General features: G+C 36.0%; 1 protein-coding gene and 1 long non-coding RNA gene across 3 annotated transcripts in view; one reads left to right on the top strand and one right to left on the bottom strand.

Annotated features, from left to right (window-relative positions):
* Nucleotides 1-8,282: 8,282 nt before the first annotated feature.
* LOC121737368 lies at nt 8,283-14,466 on the bottom strand. Its single transcript, XR_006037135.1, has 3 exons — nt 14,454-14,466; nt 11,843-11,846; nt 8,283-8,378 (listed from the first exon to the last, which is right to left on the bottom strand). It is a non-coding gene; the product is annotated as an uncharacterized LOC121737368 (long non-coding RNA).
* Nucleotides 14,467-14,849: 383 nt separating this feature from the next.
* LOC121737274 (CD109 antigen-like) overlaps nt 14,850-25,627 on the top strand; it is a 45,627-nt gene continuing 34,849 nt past the window's right edge. For both annotated transcript variants that reach the window (XM_042128897.1, XM_042128898.1), the window contains exon 1: nt 14,850-14,957. In XM_042128897.1, coding sequence (XP_041984831.1) covers nt 14,893-14,957 — 65 coding nt within the window. In that variant the 5' untranslated portion in view covers nt 14,850-14,892. The remainder of the gene's footprint in view (nt 14,958-25,627) is intronic.

Below are 25,627 nucleotides of genomic sequence, written 5' to 3'. Positions count from 1 at the left end.
TTAATACTTCTCAATAACTTATGAAGTCTTCTTAGCCGTGATAATTTTCTTTTTCATTTTAGTATATTTCCTACTCCCGTGAATTTTGCCACATATTTTTCAGAATCAACCGTTTAGCTAATAGCTAGTAGAAGTGGGAGACACTGGACACTAACGATTTCTTCGAAATTTCACAAATGGATCCCTAAATCGGAAAATGATCTTGGAATACTCGAAATATTTTTAAAAACCCTATAAAATGACACCACACACGGTGGAGTGGACGCGAAATAAAAAGAATTATCTCCGCTTGATGTGTAAGGGAGGTCCCAATTTTTTTTTTAAGGTTTTTTATACCATTTTGTCGACATCGTTTATATGTATGTCCATTCATGCCGAATTTCGGCTTTGTATGCTATTCTCTGAGCGAAACCGCGGAGAACCAGACAGACAGACGGACAGATAGACCGAAAATATAAGGGTTCCTTGTTGATTACGGAACCCTAAAAACGGTGACAGGATCCAACGCGTTTATTGTGATGCATCAATTGTCTTCTGTAAATTAATCACTACGTGTTTGTTTGTGCTTCATACGTAATAAAACTACTCACGAAAAATTTGCTTGATATAAATACAAAAAATTTGTTCTATCCCACCGGTACTATTATTTTTTTACACATTAGCAAAAATTAAAATAATACTTTTTCATTTTATAAACAATATTTATGTAGGATCCGAAACATCCGCATCCGCATCCGCGGATGTGAACCTCTAAAAATCCGCATCCGCATTCGCATCCGCGGATGTGAAAAAATCGGGATCCGCAACATCCCTGGTAAGTACCTGTAGGGCTTGAGTTACGAGTACCAGACAACGGATATATATTTAATACTTTTTATACTATACATATATTTAAGATTTTTATTACATGACCCAGGAACTTTCAAAAACTTTTTGTTCTGTTGGCGGGATTCGAACCCGCGACCCCCGGCTTGAGCTGCCAACAGCCCACCAACTGAGCCACAGAGGTCGTCAAAAATATTATAAGTGCGAAAGTGTGTCTGTCTGTCTGTCTGTTACCTCTTCACGCCCAAACCGCTAAACCGATTTTGCTGAAATCTGGCTTGGAGATACTTTAAGTCCTGGGAAAGGACATAGGTTACTTTTTGTCTTGGAAAAATGTACGGTTCCCGCACGATAAACTGGTTTTGGCGCAACGGAGTTGCGGACGTCATCAGCTCTAGTATCTTTATAATATTATCTTCTTGCGCCAAATTAAAAACCCTATCGGTCTAATTCTTCATCTGAACATTTCAATCTGCAAACCTTCTCTACTTACCTCTGTAAATAACCACGCTAACAAGAACAAACTTGGCACTTAAATAAAGTGTCAAATTGAATCAACGCCTGGGAATCCCGCGTTTGACCTTTTTTAATAGATTAACTTAACTAAACGCTTAAACCCGGGTTAAATAATGTTTATCGGCGTGTTGGGACTGAACTACCAGTCTCAGAGGCCCACAGGACTTACAGGGAAATGTAACAGGTAAAACTTTGGAATGTCGTCCCTCTTAATGTTCAGTCTATAATTTGACGTTTTGTTTTTATATGCGTGGCATTTTTTTTCTTTAAAAAATCCATAATAATTTTTCAAACCAATAGGATAATAGTTATATAATTTCATTGCGATGTTGTCTCGGTAGGGGCAGCGCCAGCATAGACAGTAAACAAAAAAACTTGAGAGGTGTCAAGGGACACTCGAATGGACGAAATTATTTCATATGTTCAAAAAACCTGTATACTTATACACTCAAAAAAATATTTAAAAAAACGCCATTTATTGACGCACAGGAATACTATCAACGCCCTCTGCCCCTACCATGCGGGTACTAATAAAAAAGTGTCGAGGTCAAAAATCTGTTTAACATATCTAACCTTTACGCTGAACGCGCGATAAGGAACTTCGTTCTTAAAGTTTTGTTCGACGTTTGACAACGTTTCTGTCTATTCTGATATGACGTCTGCACGGACTATTTACTGTAGTCTGTACCTATGTGCTACTTGTGCGGTGTGCCCTCTGCACCATTGCGTATCTTTCTCTATTATCTCCTGTTTCTGAGGTTTATCTATACTATATAATATTATAAATGCGAAAGTATCTCTATCTGTCTGTCTGTCTGTCTGTCTCGCTTTCACGCCAAAACTACCGAACCGATTGTAATGAAATTTTGTATACAGATAGTCTAAAGCCTGAGAAAGGTCATAGGCTACTTTTTTACTGGAAAAAAGGATTGTAACGTGGTGAAAATGCGTAAATTTGTTCAAATTAAGTTAGTTTCAAAAATTCATAATAGATGGCGCCGTGCGTCTCCTACATCGCGGTGACGCTTGCGCAGACTTCTTTCTATAAGTAGTGGTATCATCTTACATCTGAGTCTCGATTTTTTTTTCGATTGTTATTACTTTTTAACGTTATTAAATAACTCAGTACTTTATCTATGCATAATGCAGTGATGTAACCTTAAATAAAAGACAAACCTATCAATGATATAAACAGTATAAGGGCGTTGCTGTTTATCGTTATATTACTTAGGGTTGGCTGCACCCTGGACTGTACCTAATAAATATACTCCAATTAAAAGAACTTAGATTTAATAAAAAGTATATAATAATAAAATAACACAATATTATCTTATAGTATCTTTAAGCGAGCAATTCTTGCATATAATATGTATATATATAATTGGAAACTCGGAATCGGCTCCATACGATTTTCATGAAATCTATATATATAAAACTCAAAGGTGAACTCAAACTCAAAGACTGACTGATTGACATAGTGATCTATCAACGCACAGCCCAAACTACTGGACGGATCGGGCTGAAATTTGGCATGCAGGTAGATGTTATAACCATAGCTGGGAATTAACTCGTTAATCCGTTAATCGTTAATTTCGTTAATTAAGATTCAATTTAGGTTAAGATTTTGATTAACGAGATTAACGGATTAAATTTAGAAAATCTTAACGAACACGTTAACTTCCGTTAATATGTAGAAGTCCGTTAATCGTTAATCGAATGCCTACTATTAACTTCACAGCTTTAGACGTATAGTCTGTCAAGAAAGAGTAGACGCAGTACAAAATTTTCTAAACGTACTCAGTACTCACGCTCAAAAGGTGGCCTGTATGATTCATAATATTATAATTTTATTGTATAATATTAGTGGTTTCGGATAATGATGGAGAATCGACTCACGAGTCACGGCGTCTCTTTTGCTTTTTCCACGGCGTACCAGGGTTCTGCGCCGCGGCGCACACTTTGGGAACCCCTGTTGTAACCTGTTAACTTCCGGAACCTAAACCAACAGGTTTTATAAGTTCTAATAATAGTTCACTAATGCAACGATATAAAAATGCAATTTTACACAAATTAACGGACTAACGATTAACGTTAACTTGCGTTAATTCTCTCGAAATGTAACACTTTAACGTTTAACGAAGCTAACTTTTTTTGTAGCGGATTAACGATTAACGAAGTTAACTATTTAATTAACGGTGCCCAACTATGGTTATAACGTAGGCATCCGCTAAGAAAGGATTTTGATAAATTCTAACCCCAAGGGGTTCAAATAGGGGATGAAAGTTTGTATATAATAATACTTCTTAACGCGAGCGAAGCCGCGGGCAAAAGCTCGTTTTGTATATAGGGGGTTTCGGGGGCGATAAATCGATCTAGCTATAATAAAAAATAAATAATAAAAATGTTTTATTCTTCACACAACAGGAACTTACAAGATAATTAGGTACATGAAATATTATACTCAATAGCTAAATCTTTGTGTGAACTGGAGCCTAAACTAGGTGACCCTGTATTTCAGGACTCCAGGTTCCACCCGCAGATACAGTAAAAGGTGTTCGCGCGAGTGTGTGTTCGTGTGTGTGTGTGTGTGTGTTTGTGTGTGTGTGTGTGTGTGTGTGTGTTTGTGAGTGTGTGTGTGTGTGTGTGTGTGGGTGGGTGTGTGTGTGATGTTTGTATATTATGTGTATTAATATTTTTATGTAAGTAAGTAATATATTTTGTTATAGTTTTATATTTTTATAAGAATAATATTATATTATTAACAATATACATACATATACTTAAGTCTTAATACATGATATTATGATAAATACACATATACACATATTATATGGAATATTATACTAATTTATAATTTTTATTAGGTCTTCTGATTCATTGTAATTTAATGTAAGGAGCCATTTTTTAACGAGAGTTTTACATTTGTTGCGTGTTTTGTCGTAGATATTTATTAATTTATTTATTCTATTGTAGATATATGATGCAAGGAAGGATATATGACGCGTATAAAACACAGTTTTGTGTTCAGGTATACTGCATACCTTATCTGATCTTCGTTATTATTTATTATTGACGGTTCATTTAAATATATTAATTTCAGAACTTTCATTAAGCTTGAAATGTTTACTTGGGCTGTATTTTGCGATTGAATTTTAAAATGATTATCCCAAATATTATGTTGTATTACCAAGAGAATATTATTTAAGTATCATATAGGTAGACGGAGGAATTACGTTATTTGGTCGGGTTGTAAACGTTAGGGTTGATTCAGACCGCAACGCGACTCGTAGATATGCATTTCTATAAAATATGGATAACCTACGCTATACAATAGCTTTGTCCACATTGTGTCTTTTTTGTTCATCAAGGGAATTCCTAATCCGGGCATGCCCGTAACGCGCGTCAAAATCCACCCGCGTTAAAAGAAAAGTGTCATAGCGCGCGCTACGATTTCAATGCGCGATTCGGGCATGCCTCACGTTCGCTGTTGACAGCGCTATAAGGCATGCCCTTGATGAACAGAAAAAGGCACAATGTGGACAAAGCTATTTTACATCCACTAAACAACGTTTATAACCGCTATTAATTTATTTAAAACGAAACAGCAAATTGTATTGATATTATTGCCATTAAGTCAATTATTTCCAATAACAATGTGTCAAAGGTGGAAACTGTAAAACGAGCAGTTTATAAACCAATATGCGCGGCGCGAACGCGTTATTTATCGGTTTTCCGCCGAAATATCGCCGCTTTTGAACCTGGCAACACCCGATATGTGGTGTAAAGGTACGTGCACAGCGAGTGAAAACTTATTTAGTAGCGTTGTGTGCATTTGCTACGGAGTACTACACTCCGTAGTCAGGATGCCGCCGCTAAGGTCAGGTGCTTTAGAGCATGGCTCCTGACTGTTGTGGTGCGATTCCTGCGTTGGTATCGTGTTATTTCCAAGTTACAGACAATGCAGGCTGATAACCCGATTGTCTGACAGGTGAGATGATCCATGCGTTGAATGGGCATGTAAAAAGCAGTAAAAAGTCCGTCCTGCGCTCAGGCGAGGTCAGTCTCTCGCCAGTTGAGTCAGCCGTCCGTTCCACGTTGTGAGAGTATAACTGTATTTAAAAAAGATAAAACCGACTTCAAAATTAAACGTACCTATTGAGAATTAAAACTCCCTATCTCTAAAACTACTGAACCGATTTTGATTAAACTTGCACTATTCCCTAAGTTGAACAATACCTAGTAAGTACAACAAAAAAAGAAATACTGAAATCGGAATGGTAATTCCATATCCGAACACAAACATAAAAACATACATACATACATACATACATACATACATACATACACTTTTGAAATTTGGCACATTTGTTCAGACGCTGATACTTTTACGAAAATTGGGCAGTTCTGGAAATATTACATACATAAGTGTCGAATTGATAACCTCCTTTTTTTGAAAACGGTTAAAAAGGAAAAGGTAGTGCTCACGTGTATTGCGCACATACTTGGGGACTATAAAATGAATCCTGCGTAGCTGGCCTGGTTTTTAACCGACTTCCAAAAAACGAGGAGGTTATATATTCGGCTGTGGATATATATATATTTTTTTTGTATGTTCGACCACTACTCCTCCGTTTGTGAACAGATTTTCAAATTTTTTGTTTCGTTATATTATGTTTCACTCCAATTTGGTCCCATTTTCACAAAAGTGGTGATCTGATGATGGGCTCCATGAGTAATCGAGGGAACTCCTCAAAATTTATATGGAAACATATGGTGATTTTGGTTTTATGAGAAGCATGCTAAGCATATGCTACCAGACGAGGACGGGTATGCGTACCGACTTCAAAATGATGAAGATTGAGTTTAGAAATAGTTGAGGTTTAGCCGAATTCGGAAAAGGGCACTATTAGATAGAAAACATTATTTAATACTTTTTAGTTCATATTATAAGGATGTTATTATTGTTTTTACCTTGGAAGTCGGTTTTAATTTTTTGTTAAAAATAATAATATTGAAACCGACCACACGTGTGGCACAATACAAATAACAATGTATAATTTACAGTATACGCAGAAATATGGGTTATATTTTGCAGACAGTCACCAACAACCAGCTTATAACAATGGGACAACTAGTTACTGGATGGAAGTATGTATATCATAAACTTAATATACCTAGCGGAATAGAGGAACTGTCAAACGAAACCGAAATTGCATCTGTGTGTAAAAATATGTGTACGTTATACACTTACACAAGCATGATTGAACATGAATTCTATGAGATTAAATTATCAACGTGCCGGTAAGTGCCGACTGGACGTCAAAAAGATGAAAAATTGGTTCTGCTGTCTAGTATCACTCGTCTCTTTTTACCACGCAGTGTTACTGATAGTATATAAAATATGTATGTTAGTTTAAGGTATTTATTATATAATAATTGATATGTATGTTAGATTTAAGGTATTTGTTATATGGGCCTCTGATGCCCGAAATAAATGATTTGATTTGATTTGATAGTGACATCTCGCTTGCTCAGGCCTTTGTTTCTGTATTCCGCTAGGTATATTAACTTTATGATGTATATAAGTTTAAAGAAGCAACCAAACAAATTGGAAGTGCAGTGTAGACACAGCTTAAGCTCCATACGGCTGCATCATCCACAGATATCCATTTAGGCGTCAAATTTTACTCCCACTGGAAAATGATACTTATATTATTCGCCATGATACTAGTATTATAAATGCGAAAGTGTGTCTGTCTGTGTCATACACAACATCACCTATGTCCTATGGGAAAGGACATAGGTGATGTTGTGTATGAAGTTACCCTGTAAAGGTTTTATTCCGGAAAAATGTACGGTTACCACGCCACAAACACCTTATATATTATAAACTTTTTGAAATACCTAACCAAGTTATTGGGATATTTCACAACTCTCATGTTAGGTTGTGTATGAAGTTCCCCTGTAAAGAGTTCACTGTGAAAGAAGCAGCGCTCAAAGACTATCTTTTTTTTTGTATTGGCAAAGTCAGGACATTAGCTCTTTCAGTGCTGCTGCTTTCACAGTGTACTTTATACATAATATAAGGGATCCATACACACCCTAAAGTATTATCACTTATAAAGTTTTGTTACACCTTGTAGATAATCTTATATATAAAATTCTCGTGTCACAATGTTAATCACCGTACTCCTCCGAAACGGCTTTACTGATTTTAACCAAATTTTATATGCATATTCAGTGGATCTGAGAATCGGCTACTGGGTACCTACTTTTTATATTGATAAGTGCATTTGTTGAATAAATAATAGTAAATTATTACAACTCGAGTCTGACGGCGACCACTGTTTGTGCGACGGGATAGCGATGGACGTTGTCATGGTGACATACTTATTTTGTCACTTCAATAAAATAATACGGGCGAAATACTTTATATGGCAAAGAAACGTTTGCCGGGACAGCTAGTTTAAATCTAAAATAGCTCCGCCACGCCGTTGTGTCTAAACCTCAGGCGTAGCAAACGAGAAACAACAACTGCACAACTAATTCTGGACGTTCGCAAATTGTTACGATGTTATAATGTCGACACTCGACTGTCGACTGTCGAGAGCTGTCAACTCGCCGGGGATATGCATACAGACACACACAGTTATTGTTATACTGGATCATAAAGTTAATATCCCACCAAAAACATGAAATGTAAAAGCCAAGCAAAATATTACATAGCTATGTAATACTTCTGTCGTAAAAAGTTTTCAGATCACATTCAAGCCAAGAATTCAACTTATTTTGTAATTTAAGTCAACATTCAGTAAATGTATCAATAGATTTCTTTATTTTATAATTATTATAGTGGCTTGGCAATGAGCACAAGAAAAATAAATATAAAACTGCATATTTGGAGGAGTTCATACTTACACAGAAGGCAAGTGTTTTAGTAGATGTAACGCATGTGGCCGATGGTACCGAATAAATTCAATTAGTCGCTGATTATATCTCTAGTGCTCATTGCCAAGCCACTATAATAATTACAAAATCTATTTACACTGTGATACTAGTATGAATAGATTCTTAAGGTCTAGGGGTAAAAGCGCAGATTAAACATAAGGATTTAAAGCTTAAATGCTTGTTTAAATTATTTTAAATTTCTTTGAAACAGGTCACAGAGGCTCAAAGCATGTTCGCCGAGTATTTTCGGTCAGCCTTCATTTACGGAGACGTTTTATCAGGCCTCTCCACACTTAATAAGAGTAAAGCACCTTCATTTATATCTCTCGCTGGGGTTGCCATGTTTTAAAATTTTTGCGGACTTTTCTCCAAGAAACTGTTGATAAAACAGCCTTTTTTGTACTTTTAAAACCTTTTTATGGCTTAGGTAAGCAGAGGTGATAATTTTTATTCAGGATATAGGTTATTATTATACAGGTTATTATATATAGGCTCGCGCATTGCGTTCAAAAGAAAATTCTACGGTGAAAAGTAGTTGCATACAAACTAACCTTTCGTCTTTGTTTAATATTGAAATTTCCAGAATAGTAAAAGAGAAAACACTTTGGGGTATGTCTCCCTTACATAATATAGCGCTGAACGAGTTAATTTTTCAATTTTCTTAGGGGTACATTCATCATGTTGGGGCACTTCCCATAAAAACACAAAAATCTTTCAAGGCTGCTACTTTTACAGTGAATTCGATAAGACATACACATTCCAAAATATTATTATTTTCTCTTCTTGCATCCCAATTCCTAGTATAATATAATAGAGTTAATATTTCAAGCCCCATAAGAGCACCGGAATACATTAGAATTTCCAAAAATCCGCGATCGAAGGAAATCTAAATTAATCAGGTAATCGCAAATAATATAATAATTAGTAATTCACAAAATTCGGGACTTTTCAATTCTACAGATGGCAACCCCATTCCCACCGCAACACATTTATAACTAAATCAAATTTACTCGGATTTTAGGGTGTTTCTGGAATTATAAAGTTAAACTAAATTGTTGGTTTTAAAACGTTTTAATCTATATTAACGTTGTTTCTAATATCAACATATCTACATCCTGTTCGTTCTAAGCATAGAGAATATTGTTGTAAAGAAAAATGTTGTAAAGAAAAACGGTTATTTTGTATCGAGTTGTAGACCGATTATGATCTATTTAGCACAGATAGATCTAAAGTAGACCATGGGAAATGACATCCATACTAATATTATAAATGCGAAAGTGTGTGTCTGTCTGTCCGTCTGTCTGTCTGTTACCTCTTCACGCCCAAACCGCTGAACCAATTTGCCTGAAATTTGGCATGGAGATACTTTGAGTCCCGGGAAAGGACATAGGATACTTTTTGTCCCAGAAAAAATGCACGGATCCCGCGCAATAAACGAGTCTTGGCGCAACGGAGTTGCGGGCGTCATCTAGTAATATATACAATTATACATTATACATAATATTAGGTAGCTTATATAGTGGAAAAAACATTCCTGTTACAGGAATATAGGAGGATATTTTCTTTTTGTACGTATAATGAGATTTATGATAAACCCCTTTGTTTTTATTATGATTGTTTTAATGACAAAGCACAATATCGATTTTCTTTCTTATTTAGTGAGTTACAATTAAACTAAATTCCCAATTTCTTTTTAATTTCTGAGCGCGAGAGTAAATTTTAATTTGATGGTCCAATTATTATCTTTGTTCTGAATGCAACCGCTTTCACTAACGTAAACATGCACCAAATGCAAAAAACAAAGAAGCTTATGCATATAAAATTTTATGCAAGCTGTACGGAAAGTACAAAAAATTGTCAATTAAACAAAGATTGCCCTTTGTTTTAAAAACACAACGAGACATAAAATTTTACATTTACATTTTAAGCGTATTTGCGCGAACTCGACCGAATAATGTTGCCAGCGTTAAAAATTCAGTTTAAATCCCTCCACCTGGCAACACTCCAAGAGTTGACCGGCGATGGTGTTGCCGGAAATAAAAATTAATTATTATTACACATCCCTGCACCCCGTATTTTTTTTTTTAATGAAATACGGGGGCAAACGAGCAAACGGGTCACCTGATGGAAAGCAACTTCCGTCGCCCATGGACACTCGCAGCATCAGAAGGTTTGCAAGTGCGTTGCCGGCGTTTTAAAAGGGAATAGGGTAGGGGAAGGTAGGGAAGGGAAGGGAATAGGGGAGGGTAGGGAAGGGAATGGGGTAGGGGATTGGGCCTCCGGTAAACTCACTCACTCGGCGAAACACAGCGCAAGCGCTGTTTCACGCCGGTTTTCTGTGAGAACGTGGTATTTCTCCGGTCGAGCCGGTCCATTTGTGCCGAAGCATGGCTCTCCCACGTAGCACGTATGCACCTATAATACCCCTTACTAATGAAGATATTATTTACACTGCTAATAGTTATTTTATATAACTTCTGCTTATCTTTGTCTAACTTGAATAGTTGTTTTTTATGTAACGATGTATAAACTAACTCAATTACACTCTTTTCAGACACCATGGCCTGAGAGAAATGAGAATACTGGTGAACATTTCTAGAAATTACGCTTCGTACTAATAAGTATAAAGCGATAGAATAATAATTAATATAAGTATTATAGAACTTCTGGCTCATTTTCATTGGTCGATAGGGCCCGCATGCGGGGTGCGAGAGATTTCTGAAACGCATGCCACAGGGCCCGCATTCGGGGAACCGTTTTCATTAGTCGATAGGGCCCGCAGGGCTGGAGAGAACCTCTGTGTTCGTCGCCAGTTACAGACGTTCTTGCCATGAAACAACAATTGATGTTACGCGGAGCAATTTTGACTGTCTGTGATTTATTGAAGAATAAACTATTGGCGTCACTGAAGGAGAAGAGAAAAAGATTTTGGTGCGAACTTTACTGAAAAATAGAAACAGGCATGGCGCGTCAGAAACATTGTGTAAGGAGTTACAATTGCATTTGGAGTGTGATACAGTAGAAGATCATGATGATGATTACGAATGAAATATTAGGATTTTGAAAAAATATTGTTCTCATTCACGACTATGGTATGGCATTATCAGACTTCTATTTATGATCATACAGGGAACTGTTAAAAAAAAGTTTCAGGGTGGTACAAAATAAAAAAAAAATCTCCTTTGCAGTAGTATGGCGGTCATTGGGAACTGTCGGAAACACATCAGAAAAGTTGCAGGTGCGGTGCCTTTTAAGAAATAATGTCATATTAAGTAACTATAATAAATGGTAACGCACTTGCAACTTAAATTATTATTTTGTCATTTTTTAGTTTCTTTCAGCCACTTTCTCGTGGCTTCTCATTTGTATGTTAATTCTGTACCAAATTTTTGGCAAATAACATGTTTGTTTTTCACTTTATAATTATAATTTTAGTGTTTCGTAGTAATTTCAACTTACCGTAACTTGAAATTTCTACTAAACCCTACTTTTATAAAAGCAGCATCTACAGCAACCGCACTGAATCACTATAATATAAACATGAGGGGACAACAAATCTTGGTTGAGTCCCTTACAGTTTTGTTCTTCAACGCTAACATAGATGGCGTTAAGCTTAATGTTTATTATTTTTGCAAAATTGAAATGGTCAACAATAATAAGATGTTTAATAAAGTTAAAAAACATTGACCTGTCAATAAAATAACCCAATATAATTATTGATATTACGCATCATCATCATCTGAATAAAATTTGTGAGTATGAATTATTTTAACTTGAACTAATATTTGACATAATAATTATTTTTACAAGTCCAATACAAATTAATTAAAATACAAATATCATAGTCAACACATTTTTTACATTTTTAATAATTACAATTATCAAAAACTCTTTTAGCTAGGTAAATAATTATTGTTTATAATATTATAGTCAACTTATCACTTAATAAGTTACTTTGACATTCATCTTTAAAATTAAACTGTATCAAAATTCAAAATAATGTTTATTCACTACTCGGTCAATGTTCGACCTATTGACATGGCCAGGGGCAGTAAACATTTAAAATAGATTTAATTTGTTATTTAAATATTTGAAATCATACTATATTTAACAAAACATAATTTATGCAACTACTGGTATTAAATACTAGTAGTTAGGTTAGAAATAATAGACCTGGATCCCAGAAGGATAAGACATAACTTACTCTCTGATGGACGAAACCATAGGTTATTAGTAGTGCCTCGTGTACTTAGAATACCTGCGAATTTGTGTAGCTCTAAGTGTGACACCTGGTCAGGTACCAGGAACCAAAGTGGACTAAAATGAGTCTTACTTTACTTATTTTCAAATGGCTAATATTTCTATATAATTTGTAGATTATTGTTCTGAACTAGTATCATGTAGTGTAAGACACTTTTCAAGGACCAAAACTTGTTGTTGTTGTTGCTAAAAATAACTTTGTTGCTATTTTTTTTTTCAAATGCATTATTTTTATTTTATAAATTAATATAACACATTAGAAAACAATACGATATTGCAAGAATTTATTTTCTACTAGCTGTTGCCCGCGACTTTGTCCGTGTCAGCATACTGCATAGTATAATAACAATGATTTTCCCCTGTTTCCTCACCCAAAGGGTAAAAACGGGCTCGGCAATTTCTAAGCAAAATTTCGCCTTCCTTAACCTATTTGAGGTTAAGGAAGGCGAAATTTTGCACGTAAGTTTTGAATACATTTATTTTATTTTTTGTAATTTCTATTGATTTCTTTGGATTAATGGTCATGTTGTTTACAGTAATTAATGTTTATTTATTATTTTTTATCCATTTTCCCTAACAATATAAAGGGTGTCTACTGTTAGTTCTTGAAAATGTAAAAAAAAACAATAGATGACATGGAACTCATATCATCATTTTGCAATACATACTAAAGTTATTTTGTAGTTTATTCTACTGCAAATATCATCACTATTCTCTGAAAATATAATTCTATTAACAAACTAACAAATTAGAACTACTGTACCTAAAAATGGACATATTATTAGACCTTGTACTGATCTAAAAATCGATTGCTTTAGTTTTTTAGCAGTAAAAAGAAGAAAAAGGAGAGCTGAGAAAAGAAAGAAGAAAACAGGAAAGGCAAGAGAAGCACGGAGACTAAAGACTGAAAATAAATTTGCTAGGAAAAAATATATGAAAAATAAAAATAAAAGGAAAGTTAGTTTTAGCATGGAAGAAGATCTGGAGACAACGTGGATAATATTTTATATGCATGTAGTTACTATGATAAAGTAAATGAAATCTTTTGAAAAACGGCAAATAAAGACCTAATAATAGGAAAAATGTTAAATGTAATGTAATGTTCTATGTCAACTATTAGTTCATATTGGTGTCTACTATTAGTGATGTTCGTTTACTGTGATGTCATCTATTTGTTGTTATGACTAAGTTTACAAGAAGACCTATAATATATTTGTTGGCAACCTTCAGGTTGACAGCTGTCAGCTGACGGAACTGTCATCGAGATGGATGACAACTGACAGGATCTGGAGCTATTTAACGCATAGACTTAATATATACAGTATATAATATGTCTATGATTTAACGGCTGTCGAAGATGCCAGGGGCCTCTTTCTCCGCTTGAATTCGGGGTAGGAACCTAATTACTTTGTTTATCGCATTGTGACCGTTATTTTTGTAAAAGTATGTAATATAAGTTTGATTGTTCGTCTCTCTATTTTATTTGAGGCATCTAGTATTTTAAATTAACTTTAGAATACAGTTTTTTTCTAACATATTTTTTAATTGATTTGTCAGCGAATAATTATAATAGTTTTATTTTGTAAAAGTCACTGAAGACATGGAAGAAGTTATCAATCCTTTATTTTCATAAATATATATTTTACAACATTAAAATGTTCTATGTTTCCTTAAAGCGCCTGCCATTAGTGCTTTTACCTTAATAAAAATTTTATTATTTCTAACCTAACCTAACCTAACGTTCTTTCAAATGTTTAGAATCTAGATTTGTGCTCGATTCCTAAGGTCTTTTGATTATTCCTACTGATAATAATTCCTGTCTTACTAAAACATGTTTACTAATTACTATTAACTGGACGCATTCTCTAAACCTGCTTCATTGGTTAATATAAAAATTAGGTTACAAATATATTGATATCCGCAAATAATTAAGAGTAATGAGGACGATAACTGTTTCTACTTTCAATAAATAAAAAGGTTTGCAGCATCTGACACATTCGCGGGCGACCATTGCGCGGGCGACGGTCAGTACGCGCGCATCTCGCCGCACGCCATCTTGTTTCCGCTTTTTTTTTTAATACCTACTGACCTATCGAGCATTAACTGTAAATTATTACGGTCAATAACAATGTTCGACATTCAAAATCATAATAAACATCGAATCTGTTGCCGATAAAAAGTGAAATAAGAAAATAAAAACATTCGAATTTCAAAGTTTTGTGTTCGAAGTTATAAATTATAAAAGCAGTTATAAATTATCGTAATAAATAAAATAAAATGTGGTACTAACGAAGTAAAAATTTTATTACTGTGTAGTGTAGACTGTAGACAATATTTCATATTATGTGGTGGTTATTCTTTTTATTGATACCTGCGCAGGCGCAAGTGAACACACCGCAAAACTTTACGTGAGTATTAAAAATTCCGATTCATGTTACATTTATCGGAGTTTTCCAGAAATAATTACCTATATTAGGTGTTTCAGGAAAATGTAAAGAAAAGTATGGCACGGATGTTACATTACATACTTAGTTTATCACACAAGTAAAGGCCATAATATCGAGTAGCCAGCATTTGAAAAGAAATGTACCTAATCTAAGCTATCATAGGTCTACCAGAATCTGATGGCAAATTTTACAGCAGATTTTCAAAAAATATCCTTGATCATTGGATAAATTTATATAATTTCACACACAGAATCAGCCGCTATAAGGAAAAATATAAAAAATCGGTCAAGTACGAGTCGGACTCGATGTAAGGCCTATGTGAAAATATCAAGTGCCTACCTATGTTGCCATTATTGATATCGAGCAAAAAAGGCCAAAAAAAATCACGTTTGTTGTATGGGAGCCCCCGTTAAATATTAATTTTATCTTGTTTTTTAGTATTTGTTATTATAGCGGCAACAGAAATACACAATCTGTGAAAATTTAAGAAGTCTAGCTATAGCGGTTCTTGAGATACAGCCTGGAGACACACAGACGGACGGACGGACAGACGGACAGACATCGAAGTCAGGAAAAGGGGCCCCATTTTTGCCCTTTGGGTACGGAACCCTAAAAAGGATCAAATTGTTTTATTCCAATTACCCTAGTATTGCTAGAGTTAATTTACTTTCTCAATTGCTTTCTCACTATTTGCCATCAGATTCTGGTAGACCTATATGTGGAAGACAAACTGAATAATTTTCCCATGAGTAAATTAGTATTTCAGTGAAGTTTGAGATTTGTGTACTTTTGATTCGCCTACATCTTTTTACTGCGAAAAAAATATCACAATTTATTTTCCCTAATAAACCGCGGGTAACATGGCGGGGCATAGCTAGTAGTAAATAAGTAATATAACGTTATTTCACAGGCTACAAAATGAACTAACGTCTAACTAAAGTACCTACAATAATACTAACGGGTTATGGTGTGTTTTTGTAGAGAATGCTACTTTTTTGTACGCATGTGCATCCATGCGTGCTAGAACTGGATGGAAGGAATGATGTTCATTGCTCTTTGATAACATTTTATTTAAAAATTAAAATAGATTTACTTATTATTATTACGTCAATTAATTTAACGCCTCCGTGGTCTAGTGGTATCGCCTCCGTGGTCTAGTGGTAAAGAGCGCGGCTCTTGACTCGGAGGTCGTGGGTTCAATTCCCGCGTTGGAAATAATTATTTCCAAGTTTGGTAAGGACAATGCAGGCTGATCACCTGATTGTCTGACAAGTAAGATGATCCATGCGTCGGATGGGCATGCAAAAAGTCGGTCCTGCACCTGATCTCTCGCCAGTCGTGTCGGTCGTCCGTCCCACTGGGTTATGAGAGTAAAGGAAATTAAGGAATAGAGAGTGCTCTTGTGTACTGCGCACACACTTGGGCACTATAAAATTAGTCCTGCGTAGCTGGCCTGGTTTCAATAAAACCGGCCACCGACACCGAAACCGGTGTGGGAGCTATTATTATTAATTAATTTAACAGTTAAATACAAAAATAAAACATTACGGGCATGTTTCACCACTTTCTGATATAGTGCCAAAAAGGCTATTCACAGCTTTTTGACAGATTCTCCATACTTTACCTGTCAAGTGGTGGACAGCCTATTCTGCACTTATCAGGAAGTGGTGTAACAGTTAATTCTAAAATCTCGTACTAGCTTGCGACTCGTAACTACGTTCGCGAATTTTCATAATAAAGAAGTCCTTTTCCGAGACTCGTAAGTATCTTCAGAATTCAAGATGTTGTTCGGCTGTTTAAGAGTGAATACTAAAGAGGTAACTGACAGATGGACACGATTAAACAATTATTTTTCCCGGGACTTCCTCTGCAGGACTTCCTTTAGTAATCTAAATATTAATAAGCGTTTAAAAGTAATCACAATCATGTATATTCGTAGCTAAAGTAAGTTCGTGCAACCCACCCTGGTTGCACTAACTTACTTTAGCTATAACTGTAACTTTAACTACTTATATACGTGGGAGAGCCATGCTTCGGCACGAATGGGCCGGCTCGACCGGATAAATACCACGTTCTCACAGAAAACCGGCGTGAAACAGCGCTTGCGCTGTGTTTCGCCGAGTGAGTGAGTTTACCGGAGGCCCAATCCCCTAACCCCTACCCTATTCCCTTCCCTACCCTCAACGATTCCCTTCCCTTACCTACCCTCCTCTATTACCCTATTCCCTCTTAAAAGGTCGGCAACGCACTTGCGGCTCTTCTGATGCTGCGAGTGTCCATGGGCGACGGAAGTTGCTTTCCATCAGGTGACCCGTTTGCTCGTTTGCCCCCTTATTTCATAAAAAAAAAATACAATGCAAAATGTCAAATATTTGATTAAAGTCAAAAATGGACGCCATATTTAACCACAACCTTGAGCTCGACAAGGCTTTGAATGAACGTGGCGAAAAAATGAACCAACGCTGTCATCATACAAAAACGCCACTTTTGACAGTTCTCCTTTACCAGCAGCGCCCCCGCCCACATTCATTTCAAGCCTTGTCGGACCAGCTGTCATCTGTCAAATTCTGTGGTAAAAGTTAAGGTTTAAGTTAAAGATAGCCTTAACTATAACCATAACTTTGACCATAACTTTAACTACGCCTCTGGTGCAACCCACCCTAATATAAAGGCGAAAGTTTGTACTTCTTCACGTTTAAACGGCTGATTTGGTATGGAGTGTTGATACCCTGGAACTGGATTAACACACAGGTTACTTTTTACCGCGGGAAAATATCACAATTTATTTTCCGAAATTACTGCGGGGCACAGCTAGTAATTTAAATTTTAAATATCTAGGCATCCACTCAACATCCTCTGCATGTCTTTTTTCGGTGAATTCCATTACGATTACTTGCAAGTCGCAAAGGATGTTGCCACATACCTAATACCAGTATAATAATATGTTCGAGTTCTAAACGGACTCAGTTTTAAAGGATTAGAACATTTTTTTTTAATTATCCTACAGTAATAAAAAAAAAATTTTTAAGTTACACCTAAATAGCTTACGTAAAGTTTGGCAAAAAAGTAATCTAATAATTAATATACTTAATATAAAACAAAGTCGGGTTTTGCTTCCTGACGCTATAACTCCAGACCGCACGAACCGATTTCCACGGTTTTGCATTCGTTGGAAAGGTCTCGGGCTCCGTGAGGTCAAAAAAAATCAGAAAAAACTTCAAGAGAAAGCAGGAAAACGGGGAAAATCATTTTATGGCAAAACAACATTTGCCGGGACAGTATAGTCATTATTAATAGATTCTCGAAAAAACTGGTGACACTGCGACTAATAAACGCTCTTATGTTTTTTATGGATTTTTAATAAAATAAGGGGGCAAACGAGCAAACGGGTCACCTGACGGAAAGCAACTACCGTCGCCCATGGACACTCGCAACATCAGAATAGCTGCAGGTGTGTTGCAGGCCTGAAATGAAAAGTTTGCAGCGCGTTTGAATCGTGCGCACGTCAGCAATGGGTTAGGGTTTTGGAGTAATCGCGGTTACATCGTATGTTTACATTTAGGGCCTGTGTGTGACGAATAGGTTATCCAACACTTAACTTGACAGATGAAGTATTGGGAATCTGTCATCTTTCTAGTAAAAGCCATCCTTTGCCATCTGCTGCATGCTGATGCCAACTTTTTAGTAAAAGATGGCCCCGTGCGAGTTTCTTACTAATTCTTACGTCGGTTCTTCTCGCCGGGTTAGTTCCCGAACCGGTGGTAGGCACCTTAGTTACGACGTTCGGAAAGATTTTTGTAAAAAAATACTCTGAATAAAAATTATTTTCATTTTGATTTTGTCAAAAAAATTGTGAAGTGCGGCATTTTATAAGAAAGTGTTGAAGTGTTAATTTTAAGAACAGCTGAGGCTTTATGGATCTCATACATGTACAGAACTATGTACAGCATAATAGATAATATGATCGAAATAACAAACAAGTAACAACTTGATGGCGCCATAGAGGAATAAATATAATAGCGCCTTGTAACGTAAAAAAACATGATTTTTTATCCCACAAAAACTGTGAGTGATGAAGGTCTGTTCATGACATAAACATGAGTTCATCCTCGAAATAAAAACATAGATAATGATCGACAAGATCCACTTTTTGTTAGAACTGTACCAAGTACGAGATGAGCACATGATCTCTAGATAGATATGAATCTTATTATCAAAGTAGTAAGGTCGGTTTGTCACCTTACCTAAAAGCCTTCGCACTTGTTTTTCGCATTTGTAATTAACCGCATCCTAAAATAGGATTTGCTTCAAATAAAACTGTAAGTAACATTCTGTTATTATGTATTCCATTCATTATATCATACTAAAATATAAATTTATAAATTTGTGTATGGTCTGTAAACACCAATCCGAAATAACCGGGTATGCAAATACACACTTGGAATCCTGAGTACGCCCATGAACATGTAATGCATTCTGACGATTAGCTAAATTATGAAAATATGCTGCTTTTATGTCAAATTCGAGTGCATTTTCGAGTAGATTTTCGATGGCTCCGGTGTCAAAATCATCGAAAGCAATTAGTAGAGAGTACCTACCACGAAAGATGCCCACACGTAATAATTAGCAATATTAAAACTTACAATCATTCTCACAACAATTAATTACATTATCAGTACTGTAAAGAGTCATTACAAACCAATAAAACAATGCAATTGAAAACTAAACAATTATTATAATTGTTACTTCGCTAGATACACAATTATTATGTAAAATATTACGAAATTCTGTTTCTAATGATTTCTTGTTACGATTTTTTATCCGAAACTTCTTGGGCTCCGCAACATATATTATTAATATTATTAGTTATAAAATAATGCGAAAGTGTGTCAATCTGTCTGTCTGTAACCTGTTCACGCTTAAAGCACTGAACCGATTTTGCTTTTGGTATGAAGATACTTTGAGTCTTAGGAAAGGACATAGGATCTTTTTACCTCAGAAAAATGTACGGTTCCCACGCGAATTCACGCGATAAACTAATTTTGGCGCAACGGAGTTGCAGGCGTCATATTAAAGTAGTTAGATAAAGACACTGAAGGACAAAAGGTTGGGGATTTGTAAGACTTTAAAATCCTTTGGCTTAACACTAGAAAGACCGGAATTCTGAACTTCCTAGAAAGACCAAGAGCGGTCAAATGACCCATCATATGTTTTTAAATTTTTTGTGTGTCTTACTATTTTGTTTTTGCATTTTATTGATCATGTAATTATTTATAAATGTAAGTAAATTAAATTATAGAACAAATATTCAAGAAAATTATTTTAAAAAGCATTTTATAGACCTGCTACTGATATAATGACATTATAATGACTCCACAAAATTTATTGGTTCTGTTCCTGTATTTGAGCATAAAACACAGTTTTTTTTTTAGATTTTATATTTTCTCATTTTAGCAATATAATGGTAAAGTTACTCTTATCACTTATGTACAGTAATTCACGTCTAGAAGCCATGAACATCTTGATAAAAATACCCTATTGGAGGACAAAACTATTATTTTTTCGTGTCGTATTTTTGGTCCCAATATAAAAATCTTTTATCACTAAAGCTAAAAAAGCACAAAAAATATGCTTTAGAAATGAAATATACTTAAAATTAGCATAAATATAACAATTTTTATCATATTTTCATAAAACTACAATTCGCAACCTTTAGTTTATTATTTGCTTCGTTTGTGTAGGTACAACAAAAAATAAAATAACTCAGCATAAATATTTTATTGAAATTCGAACTGCTAATAAACCCTGGCTGTGTTAGGTCAACTCAGGCAACAATACTATGAAAATTGACAGATTTTTGTAGTTACGTTAATAATTTTCAAAACACAGGGTTTCATTAGGCAAAAAACTTGAAATACGTTACAATATCAAAACAGGCACGGCAAAAGGTTTTATTTGGGCACATACTATATTTTTAAATATATTACCATTATTTTTACATATAAAAATGTAAAATTTTAGACCATTTATGTAAATAAAAGTATTTATTCAACTTTTGTCCTATGAGTCATTGACAAGTCTATTTCAGTCGAGTTTTTTATAAATTTTAAATCAAATTTCAAATACAATACACAAACAAAACATAATGATAATAAAACATTTGAAAGAAAAATAAAACTTGCAAGAAAAACCCACTTTCTTTAGAAATTGTATTCAAGCGGTCAATTGACCGCTGCGGTCTTTCTAGGTAGGTTGTTATTTAAAACTTATAATTATTACGCAATCATTAAAAACACGTTATCACAATTTAAACAATCGCAAATTATTAAATGTCACGAGAGGAAAACGAATTTCACGCAACGGTAACAAAAATATCGCAAATTAAAAACGAAAATGCGGTCATTTGACCGCTCCGGTCTTTCTAGTGTTAAATGCCATTCGGAAATCCGTCTAAAATAAAAATAAAAGTAAGAATATCCTACAGACAATAGAAGGACAGTAGCGGCGTTAAGGAGGGGCGACACTGGGGCGCTGCATGCCATATAAAAGGGCGCCTGGCCGATTTTTTTCGTATGTAATTGAATCGAAGTTGGGGATGCCGAAGGAATCTTGCCCAGGGCACTGGTAGGGCTAACGCTGGCCCTGTAGAAGGATGTTTTGGCAGGTAGACATTGTATAGGACATGGATGAAACAGCTGACACTGAAATTAACACCAGCAATGATTTGACCACATGCAAAGCGTACCAACGCTAAGTACTCGAAAGAACTCCCAAATTACTGAACAGATTTTGATAACCACTTTAAAGCTGACATAGAAATTTAGACTAGATCACGTTCCACAGGAAATTGCGGGATAATTAACAGTTTCTGCGTCATTCTATTTTGTACAAGAAGCAGGCGCGGTCGCAGCCTGAAGTTTTGGAGGGGGTCACACAAAAAATTTTATCGCTTTTTATAGGATAACTAGAAATTTATTTTTATTATTTGGCAAGATATTGAGATTTTTCTATTTGACCTTAGATTTTGGGGGGTTCATGTCCCCTGTAAACCTTCGGACCGCGCCTGACAAGAAGACGCGAAAAATACAGACAGACATAACGAATCTATAATCATTTTTAGGGTTCCGTACCCAAAGGGTAAAAATATGTCTGTCTGTCTCCAGGCTGTAACTCAAGAACGGTAATAGCTGGACAGTTGAAAATTTTACAGATTGTGTATACCTGTTTGCCGCTATAACAACAAATAGTAAAAATAAAATAAAATTAATATTTAGGGGGGGCTCCCATAAAACAAATTACAAACGTGATTTTTTGGCGTTTTTTGCTCTATAAGCAACAGGTAGGTATTTGAATTTTTCTCAAAGTCCTTAGTTATATGTGTACTTTAATATTTAATAATAATATTAAAATAAAATAAAAAAAAAATAAAGGGGGGCTCCCATACAAAAACACAATTTTTGGCCTAATTTTGCTCTATATTATGGTACGGAACCCTTCGTGTGCGAGTCCGGCTCGCACTTGGCCGATTATTTACCATTGGCTACGGAACCCTAAAAATGACAAGATGTTCGGCACGAATGGGCCGGCTCGACCGGAGAAATACCACGTTCTCGCAGAAAACCGGCGTGAAACAGCGCTTGCGCTGTGTTTCGCCGAGTGAGCGAGTTTACCGGAGGCCCAATCCCCTACCCTATTCCCTTCCCTACCCTCCCCTATTCCCTTCCCTTCCCATCCCTACCCTCCCCTATTACCCTATTCCGGTCTTAAAAAGCCGACAACGCAGCTCTTCTGATGCTGCGAGTGTCCATAGGCGACGTTGTTTTCCATCAGGTGACCCGTTTGCTCGTTTGCCCCCTTATTTCATTAAAAAAAAATGCCCGTCTGGTTATTTTGAGTTATAGCTTAGTTACTCTTACCTAGCGTTCAGTAATTTTGGAGTACCTAACTGGATCGCATGTAAAAAGTCAACGTATGTGGCGCAACCCTTTCTGGGCCGATGTGTTAAAGTGTGCAAACAGCGATAAAACTACTTTTGTCTTTGTTTATCATATTGAAACGCGTTTATATAGAGCAAGACAGCTAGCAAGCGTCGTTTGAGTTCTCGTTAGAGAAGGAATATGTTACCCCTCAGCTGTGGCGAACCACGTTACGGGTGCACCCATTTTTGTTCTGTACTAAAAACATTGATTATTTAAAATAATTGTATGAGAGTCATGACTTGTGTGATATTATTTTTGTTAATAGTATTATAGTATTATAAATAAATACTCTTAGCTCGCTAAGTAGTGGTTTATTATTAAAATATGACCCAAAATCTATTGAACAGATAGAGGTACCTTACCTCAGTAATTATACCAGCTGTAATTAATAACATTATTACCGACAAATTTATTACAAAAGTACTATTTCTAGGTAAAAAATTTAATAAAAAAATGATTCAGATCCTTATGAGGGCTTCCGCAAGACCAAGGAACATGAAATTGCTGTTTTAGTGTTGCTGGTCGTGTAGAAACCTCTGCCTGTGGCAAAACCCGCTCAGGGTGCCACAGACACGGCAAATCGGTCATTTTGCATGCCGCTGGTGAGGGGTTATAGCTACTGTCTAATATTATGTATTCTGTGCTACTGTACGGAATCATCCATGGAACCCATTTTATCCCTGACCTTTTTTTTTTTTTTTTATTTTTTTTATTTTATCCCTGACCTACACGATGCAGGTCATATTACAACATAGCAACCACGGGCCTCGAAGGTCGCTAGTGGCCTGCATAAATAGTAACTTGTAGCATAGGATTACATCCGACAGCTTCCTTTTCCTTATCTACTATATCTTGCCTGTACATGCCGTGGCTTTTCAAGGCAAGTCCAGTCTTATGATCTACTGATTGTTCGCGGCTCTGCGTAAATACAACTTAGAAAAACTCCAATGATAATAATTATAATCGATTAATATAGCCACATCGCGCCGCTATTTTAAGAATAAGTTGATTTTGATAACACAAAACAATAATAAACAGCAAGCGAAAATACAGAAAGAAATAACAAATTACAATATTATATTGTGTAACAAAACTGGAGCCAACTCGGTATACTATTATCTATTCTGTGGTATTAGCAGCGACTACGAGTCTGCTGCAGCCTGCACTGATATTCATACAATTTCCTTGAGATCTTGTGGTGTAGCGGCCAAACCGATCATTCGCGCGGACGCAAATAAATCGAGGCTTACCCGCTTAGGGGTAGTTAACAAACAGACAGACACGTTTTTTAATTTAGTATGAAAGAAAGTAATTGGCGAGCCTAAATACGAGAAAAGTCTGTATTACTCTCAAAAGAATATACACGGAACTCTTCATGCACCCGTCTCACAGTTTTCTTGTTCCAAAATCCAAGTTTCTTGACCGCGTAAAACTCGGTTGACCCCATAGTCTTGTTTTGAAACGCCCTCATTTGGTCGTTTTGACCTCAAGAAAGTAAATAAGGTTTTCGGCTTTGACCCAAAAACCGTGTTTGAATTGTGCCTCGGAGTTTCGGGCTTTTAGCAGGATAAAGTTGTTTATTATTTTTTAAGGCCATGAACGGATGAGATTAAATTAATGATTCATCATGATATCTTAATATTTTTATGCATGTCCAAAAGAAGAAATAACGGATGGGACTTATCACATAAATAGCTAAGCCGGCAAGATAAATGCGACTGCTCTGTAAAATGTCCATGACATGACGAGACGGTCATAGTTCATCTCTTCATTCTTTTAATCTGGCGATCCATTTTTTTTAGTGAAATAAGGCGGCAAAGGAGCAAACGGGTCACCTGATGGAAAGCAACTTCCGTCGCCCATGGACACTCGCAGCATCAGAAGAGCTGCAGGTGCGTTGCCCACCTTTTAAGAGGGAACAGGGTGATAGGGGAGGGTAGGGATGGGAAGGGAAGGGAAGGGAATAGGGGAGGGTAGGCAAGGGAATAGGGTAGGGGTTTGGGCCTCCGGTAAACTCACTCACTCGGCGAAACACAGCGCAAGCGCTGTTTCACGCTGGTTTTCTGTGAGAACGTCGTATTTCTCCGGTCGAGCCGGAACATTCTTGCCGAAGCATGGCTCTCCCACGTATAAATTTGCTCGTTTTTATTTTTTTTATTTTTTTTAGTTTGCCCTGTTGCACTTTAAAATGTTATACATCCAAAAGGGTATCTCTAACCTCCTGGGTCTTTGCTGTCAAACGGCTGAGCCGATTTAGATGTTCTGTATAAGATATATTTTCAGTTCCAGGAAAAGACTAGTGCCTATAGCTTTTATTACGGAAAGATCTATGGTTTCCCCGCGATTTTCTGTAAGAACAAAGTTAATCTTATTTGGAAGTCCATCAGTACTTCCTCCCCAGCTCTAGATTTATGCATAATATGCGATGGCCTATGAGAGGCAGCCTCCTATGGCGACTTAGAGGCTAGAAGGGACGGCAGAAGCCTAAGATGGCGGCAGAATTCGTACATAGGGGCGGCAAAATTAAAGTGGCCTAATAATAGGCATGATGACTATTTTTTTTCTTATCGGTAATTGAAAGACACTTAAAAATAGAAACATCGTTGAAAGAATGACTCTGATAGCTTAAAAATTTACCAAGATATGACAATT

Source organism: Aricia agestis, chromosome 20 (genome assembly GCF_905147365.1).
Source record: "Aricia agestis chromosome 20, ilAriAges1.1, whole genome shotgun sequence".
NCBI classification, from domain to species: domain Eukaryota; kingdom Metazoa; phylum Arthropoda; class Insecta; order Lepidoptera; family Lycaenidae; genus Aricia; species Aricia agestis.
Note: the sequence above shows the minus strand (reverse complement) of the source record. Positions and strands in the feature narration are given on the sequence as shown.